The 16,290-nt window shown below is 34.0% G+C and overlaps 1 protein-coding gene across 4 annotated transcripts in view; it reads left to right on the top strand.

Moving 5' to 3' along the window:
- Positions 1–2,437, top strand: part of LOC118186223 (glutamate receptor U1-like) — a 79,933-nt gene extending 77,496 nt beyond the window's left edge. For all 4 annotated transcript variants that reach the window (XM_035356301.2, XM_035356298.2, XM_035356300.2 and 1 more), the window contains exon 9: positions 1,403–2,437. In XM_035356301.2, coding sequence (XP_035212192.1) covers positions 1,403–1,479 — 77 coding nt within the window. In that variant the 3' untranslated portion in view covers positions 1,480–2,437. The remainder of the gene's footprint in view (positions 1–1,402) is intronic.
- The last annotated feature ends 13,853 nt before the right edge of the window (positions 2,438–16,290 follow it).

Raw genomic sequence — 16,290 nt, 5'->3', positions numbered from 1 at the left:
AGTCCCGAGAACGACCGAACCGAATCGGAAGCTATACTCTAGTGCTTTGCCGTGAAGCTGTCTTCACCATTATAGCCTGATAGCCTGAAGGCTGTGTTGCTGATTGTTTCAGCGTGCCTGTTATAGTTTTTCGACGACTGTAAACATGTTTTTGGGATCTGTCCTGAGTAATACTGGCAAATAAATTGTGTTTTTATAGTTCATCAAATGCTGTCGTTAATCACTCCAAATCCAAATATATATATATATACCCACTCTGTTACTCAGCTCAGTCAGCTCAGTTTCTTTAATCTTATATGTTGGTAAATTGCGCATTTTTTTGCTTTAAAATCATTGAATATGTATTTCTTATCTTTCGATTAACGTTTTTATGCCTTTAGTTAATATGCATGGGGTAGTTGTAGAATTATCAATGATTTAAAAGTTGTTTAAATGCGGTAAGCGTAATTTTTTAACATAGCAGGCATATTTGTTTGCACTTGAAATTTAGCAGAGTAGTGAATTAATTCTTTCTGCTCCTTCAGTGTCTTTTTTCCGAGTGGGACCAAACGAAACTTTTAGTTTTGTTCACCGAAAAATCTGCCTTGCCTGCTGACCCAATTGCTTGCTTTTGCTTAGAAACTGTAATTTTAATTGTAAAAATTGTTTTTTAATTGTTTTAATTGTATTTAGTGTTTAATGTTTTTCTATTTCTTTCAATTTTTAATTAAGATATTTTGGTAAATTGTACACACACACACACACACAAATATATATATATATATATATATATATATATATATTTGAGTTTACTCTCTTGATTGCTTTTGTAACTAAAATCACCTGAAAACGTGGTAAATAAAAGATGCCTTTTCTTCAGGAACAAAAGCAATTTTAAATTTTGATTGCGAGAAAGACAGACTCTTGCCTGCCGTCCTTGAAATCAATAGAGAAACTCAAACAAATGTCTTGTTTAATTTTAAAAGTAAAGCTGTTTTGTGCTTGCCATGTTATTCTCATTTGATATTTACTTACTTACTTTTTATCACAATGTTTTGTGTGACGATGTTTTGGAAACTGTAAAGTTTTTGTCATCGCTTTATTTTTGTCTCAGTGTTTCGTGTTGTGAAGTTTTAGTCGCGAGATCCTCCTGTTTACTTTCTTCGCAATATTTTGTATGACGGTATTTTCTCCTCGCGATATTTCATTAGAAATATTTTCCTTCGCGATGCTTTCAGCAAGCAGCAGTTTTGCCCAATATAGCTTGAATTCTGTTTTAACTACTTCAATTTTACAAATTTAAAACTACTTTTACTAAATGATTTAAAAAATATATGCTTATTTAAAAATATATGCCTTTTATTAAATAAACTGAATATTATCATATCCTATTAAAAAAGTACCGAAACTTTTTCTTCCTTAGGTTCATACGTACAATTGAATCCAACTGGTTGCAACGGCGTATGGAAAAAGAATATGTTGGATATACCGAATGCCTAACAAGTGGAAACTCTGAAGTAGAAAGCTTAGGTTTGGCGCACACAAAAGATGCTTTCCTCTTTTGGAGTATAGGATGCATATTTGCTGTTATTGCACTGCTATTAGAACTTTTCATTAAGCATCATTAGACTTTTTTATGTTTATTTCCGTTATAAACTAAAATACACATTACTAAAATACTGAATCATACATAATAGAACCTATCGTTAGTGGCCATCACGGGACAAGATTTTGTAGTTATCAGGAAGTATTTGCTAAATGAGAGACACTGAAATATGAGACAATCCATTTGTCTCATATTTCAGTAGTACAAGGATTCAGGAATTATTCGTTGATATGAAACAGCTGTTAAAAGAGTTTCGACTATAATTAAATCAATGGTGTAAAGCAATTGAATAAAAATGACAAGAATACTGAAATACAGAATGACTCTTATCATAGAAAATCATTCATTTCTTTTACAGCATTAGCTTTTCTCATATGAAATACGTGCTGACCTATATAAATAAAATTTTATTATATAGTTTATTTAGAAAAAGAAATATAAAGCTATTTAATATTCAATAGGCCTGTTTAATTAACAGGTTTTGCACAGTTTTAACAAAACACACTGGAATAATTAAATTCCAATGGATACATTCTAAAAGTCTTAAACATTAAAAAAATATGTTTAGTTTGATGTTATCGTTAGTTGTCAAATAAAAAAGGGCGCATGATGTTTCAATGATGATAACATTCCTTGCAACACTAAAAAATTCCCTTGAAAGTTTTTTTGATTATTCATTATATCAATTTTTTTGATTATTCATCTATCAATTATTCATTATGATACAATTATACGCCAAACAAGTACTTATCTAGAAGTCAAACAACAAAAATCAGCGATAGATTTTCAAATTTTCACAAAAATAGTTTAGATGGTTTTACTGAACCATCATCCTCAGATGCAAAAGCGCAAATGAACGATATAGCATATAGTGATTAGATGACAAAAGACAAGAAAGAACGTACAATAGTCAAGCTACTGGCGCCATGAAACCAGAACTAAAACATAATTTATATAATTAAATTATTCGTAATTAAATTATGCTTTAATTCTGGTTTCATCAACAGATGGCGCCAGTATCTTGACTCTTGTCCGTGCTTTCTTATCTTTTCTCATCTAATCACTATATCTTGTCTCGTTCATTTGCGCTTTTGCAGCTGAGGATGATGGTTCGATAAAACCATCGAAAGTAGTCCTGTGAAAATTTGAAAATATAACGCTGATTTTTGTTGTTTGACGTCTAAATTAGTATAAGTTATTCGTCAACTGAAAGATATGCGGCCAATATTATTTGCAAACCTGAGAATACCATATTTAGAGCTATAATTATTAGGCTGTTTACTTGCTGTATGTTGAATTATATATATTAAATTCTCAATCAAACTTAGAAACGTCTGTATGTAACAATCAGTATCATATCTACATATTTCTTCATGTCAAACATAGCACGCCTCTGTATGCGAAACGAAATTAAATACGGATAATTACTGCTTTACTGTTTGATAAATATTAAGGTAAATCCTATTTTAAATCATAATATTGTAATTGCCAAAAGAAGTTCTTCTTAATAGCAGTTGTAAAAGTTATAATGCATAGATTGACATTTATCTTTACGAAAAATTAACTTGTATATTATTACAATTTAGTCAAAATAAGAGACATGCAAATAAATATTAGATTGAATTTAAAGATAACCATCAAATTTTTGGTTTCTAGTCAGATTTATTTATATAAATATTTCATTTTTGATTTTACTGAAGATAAATCTTTAACAATTTTTTTCAGATCTATTTAGTTAATTTGTTTGTGTTCAAACAAAAGAACCGTATTTGATAGTTTTTATTGACAGGCTTCACTTAATTTTCCATAATTTTAAATTTCCAGAAACGTCAAATTTCTACAACTGGCAATAATCATTAGTGCAAAATTCCCTTATCGTTGAAATTTATCCATTATTGCTTTAAAAGGAGTTCTGAACTTGTTGATACTATAACATCTGACATTATTGAAGTGTTTGATTTTAAAACTATGTACTTCCCTTGCTATTTCTGCAATGTTTAAGCTGGATGTTCGAAACAAATGGCTACATGATTTGTTTTTTTAAAAAATTGGTCTTATATGCATGTACTTCCAACTGCAGAACTGCTTGACATAAAACAAAGAATTTAACGTTATGGGTATAAAAATCTTAATGCAAAATCTCATTCTCATATTATGCCAACTGCTGAAGTATTTCAGTAACTAAAATGCTCATTATGCTTTGATATGCTGAACACATTCCATAGCTTTATTTTAAGATTTCCAACAGCCATTTGGGAATAAACTCTTTCACGTACTTAATCTTTCAAAGCTTATTTACCTATTGAGACTTCACAAATTTAACGAAGTTAGGAAGGAACGTCAAAATTAAATTAACCGTCAGGTGCCAGGAAAGTATCAACTACAGTAATGTTTGTGAATCTTGTATATAAAGATAGCGAACATTTTGTATTTGACTTATGAAACAGTAGAGAACATTAATTCGAATTATTCTAAAGGAACTATAAAAACATTAAATTTTTATATTCATTCACTTTTACCGCCATTTTCGACACAGTTAAAACTGTGTGGAAAACAATATATTTTTCCACCTTATTTTTAAAAAAATTGTGCATCTAGAATAAATATTTTGAAAAAAATGCTGTTTAATCATATTTTTTCGAAAATCCTGTATAATAAGACTAAATTAGGAAAAAATAAATTTGTAAATTCCATTTTTGCCTCCTACTAAGTATTACAAGAAGGAAGTAAATGGCTTTAAAAAGAGATATCTGTTGAAAGTTAGACAAAATAGCAACTTTATTTTGACGTAGAACTTTGAAAGAGATTCTGTGGATTTACAGCGGGATTAGACCCTGTTTCCTGTTCTGCGGAAACAAAAAAAAAACTTTTTTTTTTACGAATGGCAGGCACTTGCCCATAACAGCATTGGGCGTTACTACTAAGGCCAGAAGTGGTGGCCATTTTATTATGGAGGCACCCAATAGGCGGTCACCGTTATCTCCTATGAAGGGACAGACAATTTTACATCCATGCCTTTTCCAGGATTAGAACCCGGGCCCTTTGGTATCGCAGTAAGGCTTCCCTAACCACTATACCGTCTGGGCGACAAATAAATAAATATAATAAAAAAATCCTGCAAGATGGAAGGAACGACGATCACATTTATATCGAAAGTAATGGACAAAGAAAAGAGAACATGAACGTAGGAAGGAGGAAAATATGGACTATCGCGAAAAATACAGTCATCGCTCATTCCATTTGCCTGAATGTTTTTTCATCCACATCCTTTTTCCTGAAAAACAGAGACCCGTATCTGATGGCTCTGGAAACCGGTGGAGTTATATTCAAACTCTACGCTAAAATAAGTTACTAGTTTGCTAATTTTAAATTTTACGTTGATGTGCCTTTCTTTCAAAATGAAGTGTTAAGAGTGAAATGAAGTGTTTCTATGTTAAGAAATTATGCAACTTTAATTTTTCTGCTCTCTCTTTACTTGTGATTATGTGTTCTAAAAGCGCAGAAACAGAATTTGCTAATAAAAAGGCCATTAAAAGTAGCCATTTAAGGAAGTGTTTAGAGACTAGAGCGATATAAAAAAGAATTAGAATGCTTATCTAGAAAACAAAGAGTGACACGCTAAAAGTTTCAGTTGTAATGTTTAAAAATATGTTCTATTTTAGCATGAGAGCATGTATAGCTTGAACATAGTATGTGCACGGACGATACAAAAAATGAAACAAGAAAATAAAAATTATGTTAATATCTTATTTCTTTATATAAAAGCAAAATTTCGAGATATTCAAGAGGTAAAAGTACTCTTCGAAGTATATACTATCAATTAATATACACATTTGAACTCAAAGCTTTGTAGATGTCAAGCTTAGCAAACATCGGCAATACGAATTTATATCTCGTATTCTTATTCGATGCATCACATAAACCATTTTCTTTAGAAAAATTATAAATGCATAGGATTCTACTCTGAGAAACACAGAAGATCTGGCATGGAATGACACAGAATGTTTTTAAATAAAATCGTATCGTGATCATGAACTGATTATAAGAGATCAGACTGATCAGACACAAGAAATCAAGAAAACAAGTTGTTAGATCTTTAATAACTGGAGCCTATATATTTAGTCAATATCCTATCAAGAAAGATGGGTGCAACTCCAGGAGATTCAGATCATATCTTCTCTATCTTAGCGGGAACTGTATGGAAAGTCTTTCATTGTGTGTCTGGAATTGTCTTCGGTCAATATTCTATCAGAAAGGATGAATGTAACTACAGAAGATTCATAAAACTCATTCTCTCTCTGACGAGAGTCTCACAAGTCTTTCTCTGTCTATCTGGGTCCTATGCCTTAGTCAATATTCTGTCTGGCATATCCTTGTATGTCTGGTAACCAAGTCGTTAGTCAATAAGTAAAGATGTGCGTAAGCGCAAGCTACTCGGACAACTCATTCTCTGTCTTGCGAATAACTATCTGTCAAGTCCCTCTCTGTCTGTCTGGCTCCTATGTCTTCAGTCAATATTCTGCCAGGAAGGATGATTGCACCTGAAGAAGATTCAAGCAACTCATTCTCTATCTGAAGAGCAATTGTCAAGTCTTTCTCTGTCTGTCTGGTCCTATGTCTTCGTCGATATTCTACGTCGAAGGATGAGTGTAACAGCAGGCAATTCAGCCAACTCATTCTCTTTTTCGCAAGCAACTGTATGACAAATCCTTCTCTCTCTCTTTGGGACCTATGTTTACAGTGAATATTCTGTCAGAACTGCAGAAGATTAAGACAACTCCTTCTCTGTCTGAACTAAAGGTAAATTATGACGTTCTTATGTGAATTCACTCCTTTATAACAGTGAATGAAAATGAGAACATTACTACGTATCTGTTTAAATAACCTATGACATGTGAGATATATTCGAAGTCATTAGGCATTTCTAAAATAGAAGTTTCCTTTATCTTGGATATTTTGGAATCTTCGGGATCTCAGGCGTTGATGTATTAAATGTAACCTGAAATTAACGAGTTGAAAAATTTGTAAATATCCAATAAATGGGTACAATAAAAAATGATCTGAGGAATGTACCTCAAGGAGGGAAACTTTTGCTCTTCTTAAGAGAGTAACGTAATCTAAATGTCATCAATAGAGAGCGTTGTATTGTATCCATGAGTAATGATCCTTATCAAAATAATATGAAAATATTTTCTTCATATAACAGAAATTCGTCGCCCAACCGGTATAGTGGTTAGCGTCTTTGACTGCCGTGCTGAAGGTCCCGGGTTCGAATCCCGGAGAAGGCATGGATGTTTGTAAACGTATATTGTCGGGGCGGCATGACGACACGCTAAATATGCGGCGAGTTGAAAGTCCTCTCGTGTGGTTTGGTGGAAGAGAAGAGGAGTGGGAGGCTCTCGGACCCGTCCCACCGGTTTGATCTTCCTCAAAATTGGGGGCAGAACTGAGCCAAATCGCACTGTCACCTGTTAGGTGCTCAAGGCTGTTGCCAAAGACAGGCGTAATCTAGCGCTCCTTGCCATGTGGAAGTTCGTGGACTTTGTCTGACTACGTCAGACAAGGAGCATAAGCAACAACAAAAGCAATTCATTATTCATTACCATGTTTATGCCCAGTGCATCCGCCATTAGACGAAGCTATGATACTCAATCAGGTGAAAATATCATTCACTCGAGAATATAGAATCATTTAGCCTGGAATATATCCGAATGATGGAAAGTAACTTCACGGCAAGTGACATCTTTGGAATTCGGTCTATTCAAATAAAATACTATAGAATTTAAATAGTACAATAACTGAAGTTCCGAAAGCCGAGAGGGCAATACGTTGTTGCAATAGAATTAGATTAGTAGTTCTTCGTTCTTAGTTCGAAATACATTTATGAAAAACTGCTTCACTCGATATACTTAACGGGTGGGCCTCGTTCTCCATGAATGAGACTGTGTAGGAAATATTTTCTTTTCAAAAACATGGCACAAAGAGTAGTTGAAGTAATTATGTGCAGTTATAATATGAATGTTTCTGCTTCTTGTTGTAGACAGAATTTTAAACAAAAAGGAAAGAATGAAACACGCTCCAAAAGCCAAATCAAGAAGCGACTAGCGGTAGAAATATGAATACTAAACGAATTGTTCTTAGAGTAAATTTGACTTTAATTAATGCATAATTATTGCATGTTCACCATCCTGTATGAGGAAAATGCGCTCCTACCCTCCAGAAGACATTGAACAATCAACACTTGTGGATAAATCCTTGCACTTTTTAAAGTCCAAGAATTCTTTCTTATTAGAAGCATCACTTCTTATCAAAATCCTTTCTCTTAATGGTAACACATGATTGCAGCCTCGGAGTGCTCATTTATAGAACTATACTTCTAGTTCTGGTCTTTCGTTACACTCACTTATTTGTATAGGAGAACATCGCCTGATAAATATACGGTATCCACGAAACGTCTTCCTAGATTATCTAGATTATGCGGTCGGTCAGTTGTCTTGTAGAGACATTAGGTTATATATATATATATTTTTTTTTTGGAAGCAGGAGATATGCAATATGAGCAACGCCTTCGCCGGTAATCGAACCACTGACCTCTGGAATACGCGCCCAGCTTGCAGAGCATCACATCACGAAGGCGCGCTAAAAAGGCGGGAGAAATACCTTATATGCTTTCCCTTTTAAAGGGTGATTGGGATTTTAGGGAACCGAAAGCCAAATGCTGGGTGTAGAGAATCATCATCCACCACCTTTTAACTTGGGCGTAACCGTGGAGACATATTTTTTTGAAAGAAGGAGAAGTGAAAAATGAGCAACGCCTTCGCAGGGAATCGAACCACGGACCTCTGGAATAGACGCCCAGCGTGCAGACCACCACATCACGAAGGCACGCTAAGAAGGCGGGAGAAATGCCTTATAGTCTCAGTTTGTGCATTCTTTCCCGCACTCAAATCTGCTTTACAGCTATAGAGTCCTAATTGTGTAATATTAATTCAAAATCTTTCAGACCATATTAGACTGACAAATGAATTATTGGTTCCTCTGAAATAGTACAAAAGTGTCTTATGAAAACTTCAAATAACTTTTTAAGCCTGAATTAGACAGGAAACACAATTTTTGCGTACATTCAAAACATCGCCACTTGCCTGCATTTAAAATAATATAAAGTGAGTTTGCAATTTCAAGAACATTGCAGTCGGAAAGCACAAAAATGTTTCCTAATTATGCTAGTTCAGAACTGTATTGATGCATTTTTAACGCCGGTTAGCAGATAGCTAAAGTAGGAATATTAACTGGCAGATCTGAGCGGTAAAACGTGTATCGTTACAAGTACCGTTGTCAAATGCTCTAAAACATTATCTTCAAAATCTTGGCCTTAAGTAGACTTTGAATTCATTTGCGTCCTGGTGAAGGCTAATGGAAAAAAGAAGTTGCATTGATTATCATAAAATTGTAAAAGTAGTGTTAAAGGTTGTATTAAAAATAATAAAAAAATTGGTTAACATAAAATACCTTATAATGCATTAAAGAAACATCTTAAAGCATCTTAAAAAATCGAGTTCTTAGCGTTAGCAAAAAAAAAATCGCATACATTTCTCTCGGAACCCATATGGCACAATCCTCTATATCAGTAAAATTTTGAAAATATGTTTGTTTGACAAATGTCCCATTCAGTGAGGTTCCATTTGGGCAGATGTCACTTCATTGTAGCCATTTACACAATTTTTATTATGTTTAAACTTTTTGAGTGATTTTAGTATTTTATTTCGTATTTTAATCATTTCTAAAACACTATCTGGAATTCACAGGAATTTGGAATTTTCTTAATACGAATTTATAGAATCCTCCACATACTATACATATTCATATCAGGAGTTTTAATGTGATGATACTAACAAAAATATACTTTAATTCGATTGGCTTTTTACAGGTTTTTATCTCGCTAAAGTTTGGCTTTAAACCAAAATGTCAATCTGGAAATGCTAAGAATGGTGAGAAATGTGGTTCGTTGAAAACAAAGTTCTCAGAGGTTTTTATTTCGCTAAAAATAAAAGAATACGTTAAGTTTTTCTTTTATGTTTTGCTCATTAGCTCTGATCAGGTGTAAAATCTCAGAATCTTTAAAATCTAAGCATATTTTTGTTACATGATGAAGTACTAACAACCCAGCATTACCAGCTATCGATCCTGCTTTGACGCCACCAGCCGAATCTGCTCCCTTTTCAATGGCGAAGCATTCGTTTTTAATGAGCTATTAGATATTATCGAGACAAGATACTCGGCAAACGGTTTTTATTGCAGGTATGGCGACGAAATAAGAGAAATTGACATTTGAGAATGTGTGCTTTATGTTACCTCACGAAGGGCACTGACATACTTCAATATATCTACAAGAGCAACTTCAGGAGACACAATAAATTCTTTATTAGTCTTCATTACTTTTTTATTCATAAAAAAATATATATATTTTTAAAAAACTGCTAGCAATTTTATATTAAATTCCTCCAACGAACTAATAAATTATGTATAAATAAAACAGTACAAGACTTGAAGAGAAACACGCTAATGTGACAATCAAAATCGTTAAACAACCTTGTATTTAGCGTAAGTATATTGAAACAATCGATTTCGAGGGCAGCTAAAGGTCCCTCCTCATCAGGAGAAAGAAATAAATACCTAGAAAGAAGAAAATAAAGGAGAAGGAGTCTCAGAAACACGTGGTCCTTATCAGCACTGCACGTGGTTATAACTAGATTTTTGATCAGAGTTACACTGGCCGCCTACTTTTACTGAGCCAGGCTATCTGATCAAGCATAAAGGACAAGAAACATTAGCGAAGTTAAAATAGGGAGCGAGGGGAAAATGCACCTTCACGCTGAAAATCTGAACTTCAAATAATGGAAAGCAACCACTGAACGGATTTTTATACCCTCTGGTAGTACCAAACGCGAGGAAATAACACCATCTATCGGCAAAAATAACTGAATTAAGATAGTAGAATTTTAAAGGCATTAGGAAGGACTGGATTGGACTTCAAATCATTAACTAAGCCTGCTAAATCTTTGTGAATGTGCTAAATCTTTGTGAACACATTGCGAACTTCCGTACAAAGTAACCTTTTTTAAGCAAATACTTGGGATCTTGGAAAAGATTACATCATCTTCATGAGTTCTTATGGACATATTGTTTCGGTTTACGAATATTTTGGATGACGAACTATCTTCAGAAATAAATTAAGTTCGTGAACTTAGGTTTAACTCTATTTATAATCATTTGGATTATTATAGCTTACTTTATATATTTATTATTGAACATTACATTGATACATATTATATAATTATAATACATTACGTTAGATCCACAAATTATTAGATTTCTTTTCTAGATCTCGGTAATCTAGATGAAGGCTGAATCTTTATTTGAAAAAAAAGATCTAAAGAAGATTAAAATTTTATTTCAAAATACTTACCGTTAACCACCATACCAATTAAAAATTATACTTTAAACACAAAATAGGAACCATTACATGTTTCCTTCAATCTTAAAAACGCACATACAGCAGTTTCATCCAAGGATAAGTGATGCGACCTCTCTTCTTCTAATATTACAGTCATAACATTATCCTCAAATTATCTACCTCCGACGGAGAAACATTTTCTTCCAGTTATATATCGCCATAAATTCGCTCTGACCACAATATTCGTAAACTTAGTGCTGCGCGCATGGTGCCGCGGTTGCTAAGAAAGAGGTTTTTTTATTGGATACTTTTATGACTTTTCTACTTGCGATGCGCTGCAAGATGTTACATGAAGACTGCTGAGGGAGATATTAACGCGTAGTCATTTTCAGGGACATTTATAATCATGTCCTGGAAATCTGTAGCGCGTACGAGAACGTGTGCAGTCTTTTTGTATCCTTTCTTATTTATTATATTTTTTAAACGTAACTACTTTTCATTTTTTATGAAGTTAATGAGTCATTACAGTTTTGCTCTTCATAAATATAGTGCTTAGTAAAATTACACGCATAATTCGTCGATTATTAGATTGAAAAATTGTCTTAAATGTCTCAGTATTTTAAGCTAATATTTTCGCGACTTTAAAAGTGCAAGACACAGCTAAACGTAGAATTTAGTTTATGTTTCTTTTATTTGCAGTTAAATATATTTTAATCAAAATAGGAACTAATGGACGAGCACAATACTGCATACGAATACGATACTTAAAGTCGATACTTAAAACGATAAACGATACTTAAAGTCATAAGGTCTTTTTGGAAAAAAAAAATTTCTGAAAAAGACTCTGTTGGAACTGAACACGAGACCCTCGAATTTCTAGCTGGAAATATTGCATCTGAAGGGAGCCTGAGAGAAATATCTTTAAATTCTTGCCATATGAGTGATGAAAAATTGCTTAGGAAAAGAAATTGAACTAATATTTTTATTAATTATGACAACGTAGGCTGATAAGATACTGAGCTCTTAATCGCCATTATCGGAAATACGCAGCGTTTCACCTTCAAAAGTATCAGCTATATATTAAACTCAGATTTGGAATCCAACAGGAAAGCATTTAAATTTATTTTCATTTACAGACGCTATAAGATCATGATCACGATGTGTGGATTTATAAATTTTTATTACTACTCTTTTTAGGAAAACACAGTTTTCATCACGGAAATTTCGATATTGCATTAAATTAACGGATGTTTTTCGCAAAAAAAGTAATGAAAAAATTAAATTTAAAGCAGGTGTCCACGACTGAAGTGAATGCAAGGTTGACATTTTCTTTTGAAGACATTAGATGTTTTGATGCTGGAGACGTGAAAAATAACGAATGCCCTTACCAGGTCCCGAACCTGGACCTCTCGAATAGGCGCCGAGTGTGCTACCGTTACACAACGAAGGCGTTCTGGAAGGAAGGAGAAATTACCTTATAAGCTATGAGCCATATTATCAAATATTAAACATTTCAGTTAGGATTAAAGACGCTACCTACAGTGTTTCATTTCATTTATCCATTCTTATCAGTAAGTAGAGTTAAATGCTGTTCTTTCTTATATAGTTCCATAAATGGAAAGTTGGATTTAAATCTGGTGGTCGAGTTGAACAGCTCATTTTCTAACTGTTCCCATTGTTCATTGAACAAGGATAAGTAAACAACAAACGATTAATACCGTAAGGCATTATTACCCAAGAAAACATAAATTAATTGATGACTGTAGCAAATGGTCCTGTACATAAATCGAGAACGTCGCACCAGTTACTCCAGAACGTTATTCCGTACGATCCTAACACTGGAAAAAAAATATATGGAAGTTTAATGGAGAAACTCTACAGGTGTTTTCTTTCTAATCAGGATACCACATTCTTTGTAAGTGCTTGTTTTTGAGCATGCTCTTTCTATCAAGATTATGACAAGACGTTTTCATACTGTAAATGTACCTTGATTCATTTATGAACATTACTGAGCTCTACTATTATCCGCTCCATGTGACATGTCCTCTCACGCATTGAATCACGTAGGTTCTGTCACGTACTGTTCCGTATTAAATGATCAGCGGAACATAGTGAGAAAGTGTTATAGCAATGTTATACCCATATACAAAATTTCAAAGTTTTTACGGCTACTCGTTCTTGAGTTATGCGAGATACATACATGAGTATGTACGTACAGACGTCAAACAAATCTGTTCTAAATCCATTTTAAATCCATTTTACAATTCGTTTTTGGCAAAAACAGTTATTTATTCTGTCCGTTCTTTGTTTCTTTATTTTTATTATTTCTCCGTCCGTTCTTTATTCTGTCCGTACAGAAGTCGCGCAAAAACATAGTTCAGATGCTTTCAAGAGCGATCGAAGTGGATATTTTTGTTGAAATATGATACCCGAAATTTTTTGAGATTACAATATGTCCTTTACTTCGTACACGGAAGTTATAAAAGCTACCAATTTCCGTTTTCCATTTCAACGGTACAAAATGGAAAATTTTAATCTATTTTTAAAGAAAGAATAATTTTTTCTGCTGTAATTTTCAACGGCAATTGAATCTGAGACTTAGATATATGATTTTCATTATAATTTGTGTTACTGAAAAATAAAGAATATATATATTTGATAGTCTCACTATAAGAAGACAATGGCACATGAAAGGTGCGAGGTAGTTCAAATATGATTGTGACTGAATTTGTTTGTCAAATATGTATTGCGAATAAAGAGCTGAACATTTCTTACTTCAATGCGCTCCTCTCCACATATACTGTTACGAAGAAAAAAAATATACGATAAAATTACTTTGACATTTTAAACTTTCACGCAGTCACCTGGTGCATAATTGATACAGAATTCTTTTTTTTAATTTTATGGTCTTTTCCATTTTTGCGGGCAAATCTATTGATGAGTTATATTCCAATCTATGTATTTTAGACGCAATTGTCTGACCTAGTTGGACACGTGCCAACAATTGGCATAGAAGTTCTCAAGTATTAATATTAATTTAGTATTAATAATTTTTAAGTATTGCGAATTTAATTTTAGTATTAATGATGAATTCATTACATTTAAGGCCGTCTAATTTAATCTAAATATTATGATATTACGATAAAAACCTTTCCTTGATCCCTTTCAATGCAAGAGATGATACAAGTGTAAAGTGATCACATTTTCATCGAGACAAAGCGGGACAAATGGAATGAAATGAGAATTGCAATTTAGTAATGAAAGCAGACCAATAATTCAAAAAAAAATTATTTTATTGTATGCCGGGTGGCCATAATTAAACTGACAGTGCTCACAGTGTTCTGTAGCGTGATCTATTTGCGAGAATGACGCCACATTTTGTAGGAAGATTAAACAAGACGGGGGACGAAGGATTCCGCGAAAAAACAAATTAGTTCCAAAAGTCACCGCTAGGGGCATGTTTTGCGCTGTGTAATAGAAAATAGAGTGTTAACAAATGCAAATCAATACGGAAATTACCTTTTATTTTGCATTCAAATGAGGTTCCATGTGGCTGCCGTTGTTGTGGACCACATATTGCATTCTGTGCACAGTATGCACAACAGCAGAAAGTAACATGTCTGCAGGAATCTCCCGTACAATCCGTGATATGTTATCCTTCAACGTAGCCAGGTCCTGGATCACTCCTTGATAAACCTTGGACTTAAGGTAACGCCATAGCCAGAAATCGCATGGGGTAAGATCAGGTGACCGAGGTGGCCATGCAGTTGGAAAGCAGCGGCTAATTACTATGTTGTAAATTTCTGTCGTAGCATGTGTTGCACCCGTACAGCAACGTGTGGAGGGGCTCCATCTTGCATGAAAATGATTTCCTCCAGGCATTGTCTTTGCTGAAGTGCCGGAGTGACAAAGCTGTTCAACATGTGGCGATATTTCCCTCCGGTAACAGAACAGGTTTCCGGTCCTGTCGGAGTAATGTTCTCATAGAAGAATGGACCTACGATAAATTCCGCTGTGAACCCACACCAAACAGTTACCTTTGGTGAATGTAAGGAAATTGCTGTGACTGCATGTGGTGATTTGTCATCCCAAATTCGGCAGTTCTGGGTATTCACAGTTCCATTCAGGTAAATGTGGACCTCGTCTCCCCATAAGATTTTCCATGGCCAAGCATCATCCACCTCCATTCTGGCAAGAAAGGTGAGAGCAAAAGTCAATCGCTTTTAATAGTCGGGGTACAGTAACTTCTGTACACGGCTGATCTTGTACGGATAGAAGTTCATAATCTTTCGTAAGATTTTCCATACCGTACTGTAAGGCGATATTCCGAGCTACTCCACGAGCGCTAGAGGTGGCAGCAATATTGCCTGGTCCTCTGTCGACAATCGCCGTGGCAACTGCTTCGATTGTATCCTGTGGGACAGGTTTTCGTCCTCTGCCTGACTGAACCTTCAGAGAACCTGTTTTCTCAAACGTCGCAACCATTGCTTTTAGCCCATTAACTGACACAGAACCGTTACCTTTACGCATTTTTTTTTTTTTTTTTTTTTTTTTTTTTTTGTGCCTTCTAAAAACACGAAGAGCGGCTGACGCTTTGCACTGGTTGAGGTAAAAGAATTTTATCAGTAACGCACGCTCGACTAAAGAAGGAGACATTGCACATAAATTTTCAATCCGATTGATTCGAAACGTAACACATTGCCTTTTAAAACCCAATCAGCTGGCACTGTGCGAATGGATGTAACATGAAATTTGAAAAAAGAACTTCTTCTGCTCAACGTACGTGATATTGCAGATCACGAGACTTTATCGGTGTTTATGTAGATTTTACGCTTTTTTAAAAGTGTTGCCATATTGCACTTGAACTAAATCAGAAAATGGGCATAATAAAAGGTAATTTTATTCCGTATTAATTTGAATTTGTTAACACTCTATTTTCTATTACACAGCGTCAAATATTCCCCTAGCGGTGACTTTGGGAACTAATTTGTTTTTTCGCGGAATCCTTCGTTCCCTTCCTTGTCTTGTTTAATCTTCCTACAAAATGTGGTGTCATTCTCGCAAATAGATCGCGCTACAGAACACTGTGAGCACTGTCAGTTTAATTATGGCCACCCGTTACATTTATTTACTTATCTATAAATATACAAAAATATATTTATTATTAACTATTGGTAACAATAAAAATATTTGTAAAAATCTATAATTTGAATATTATGTTTTTAATTAATTTAAAATTTTATTAAAAAAA

This window comes from Stegodyphus dumicola, chromosome 7, assembly GCF_044657685.1.
Source record: "Stegodyphus dumicola isolate Sdum_Otavi_A_Nest chromosome 7, ASM4465768v1".
Lineage (NCBI taxonomy): Eukaryota > Metazoa > Arthropoda > Arachnida > Araneae > Eresidae > Stegodyphus > Stegodyphus dumicola.
The sequence above is the reverse complement of the archived record's forward strand: the minus strand, read 5'-3'. Positions and strand labels throughout refer to the sequence as shown.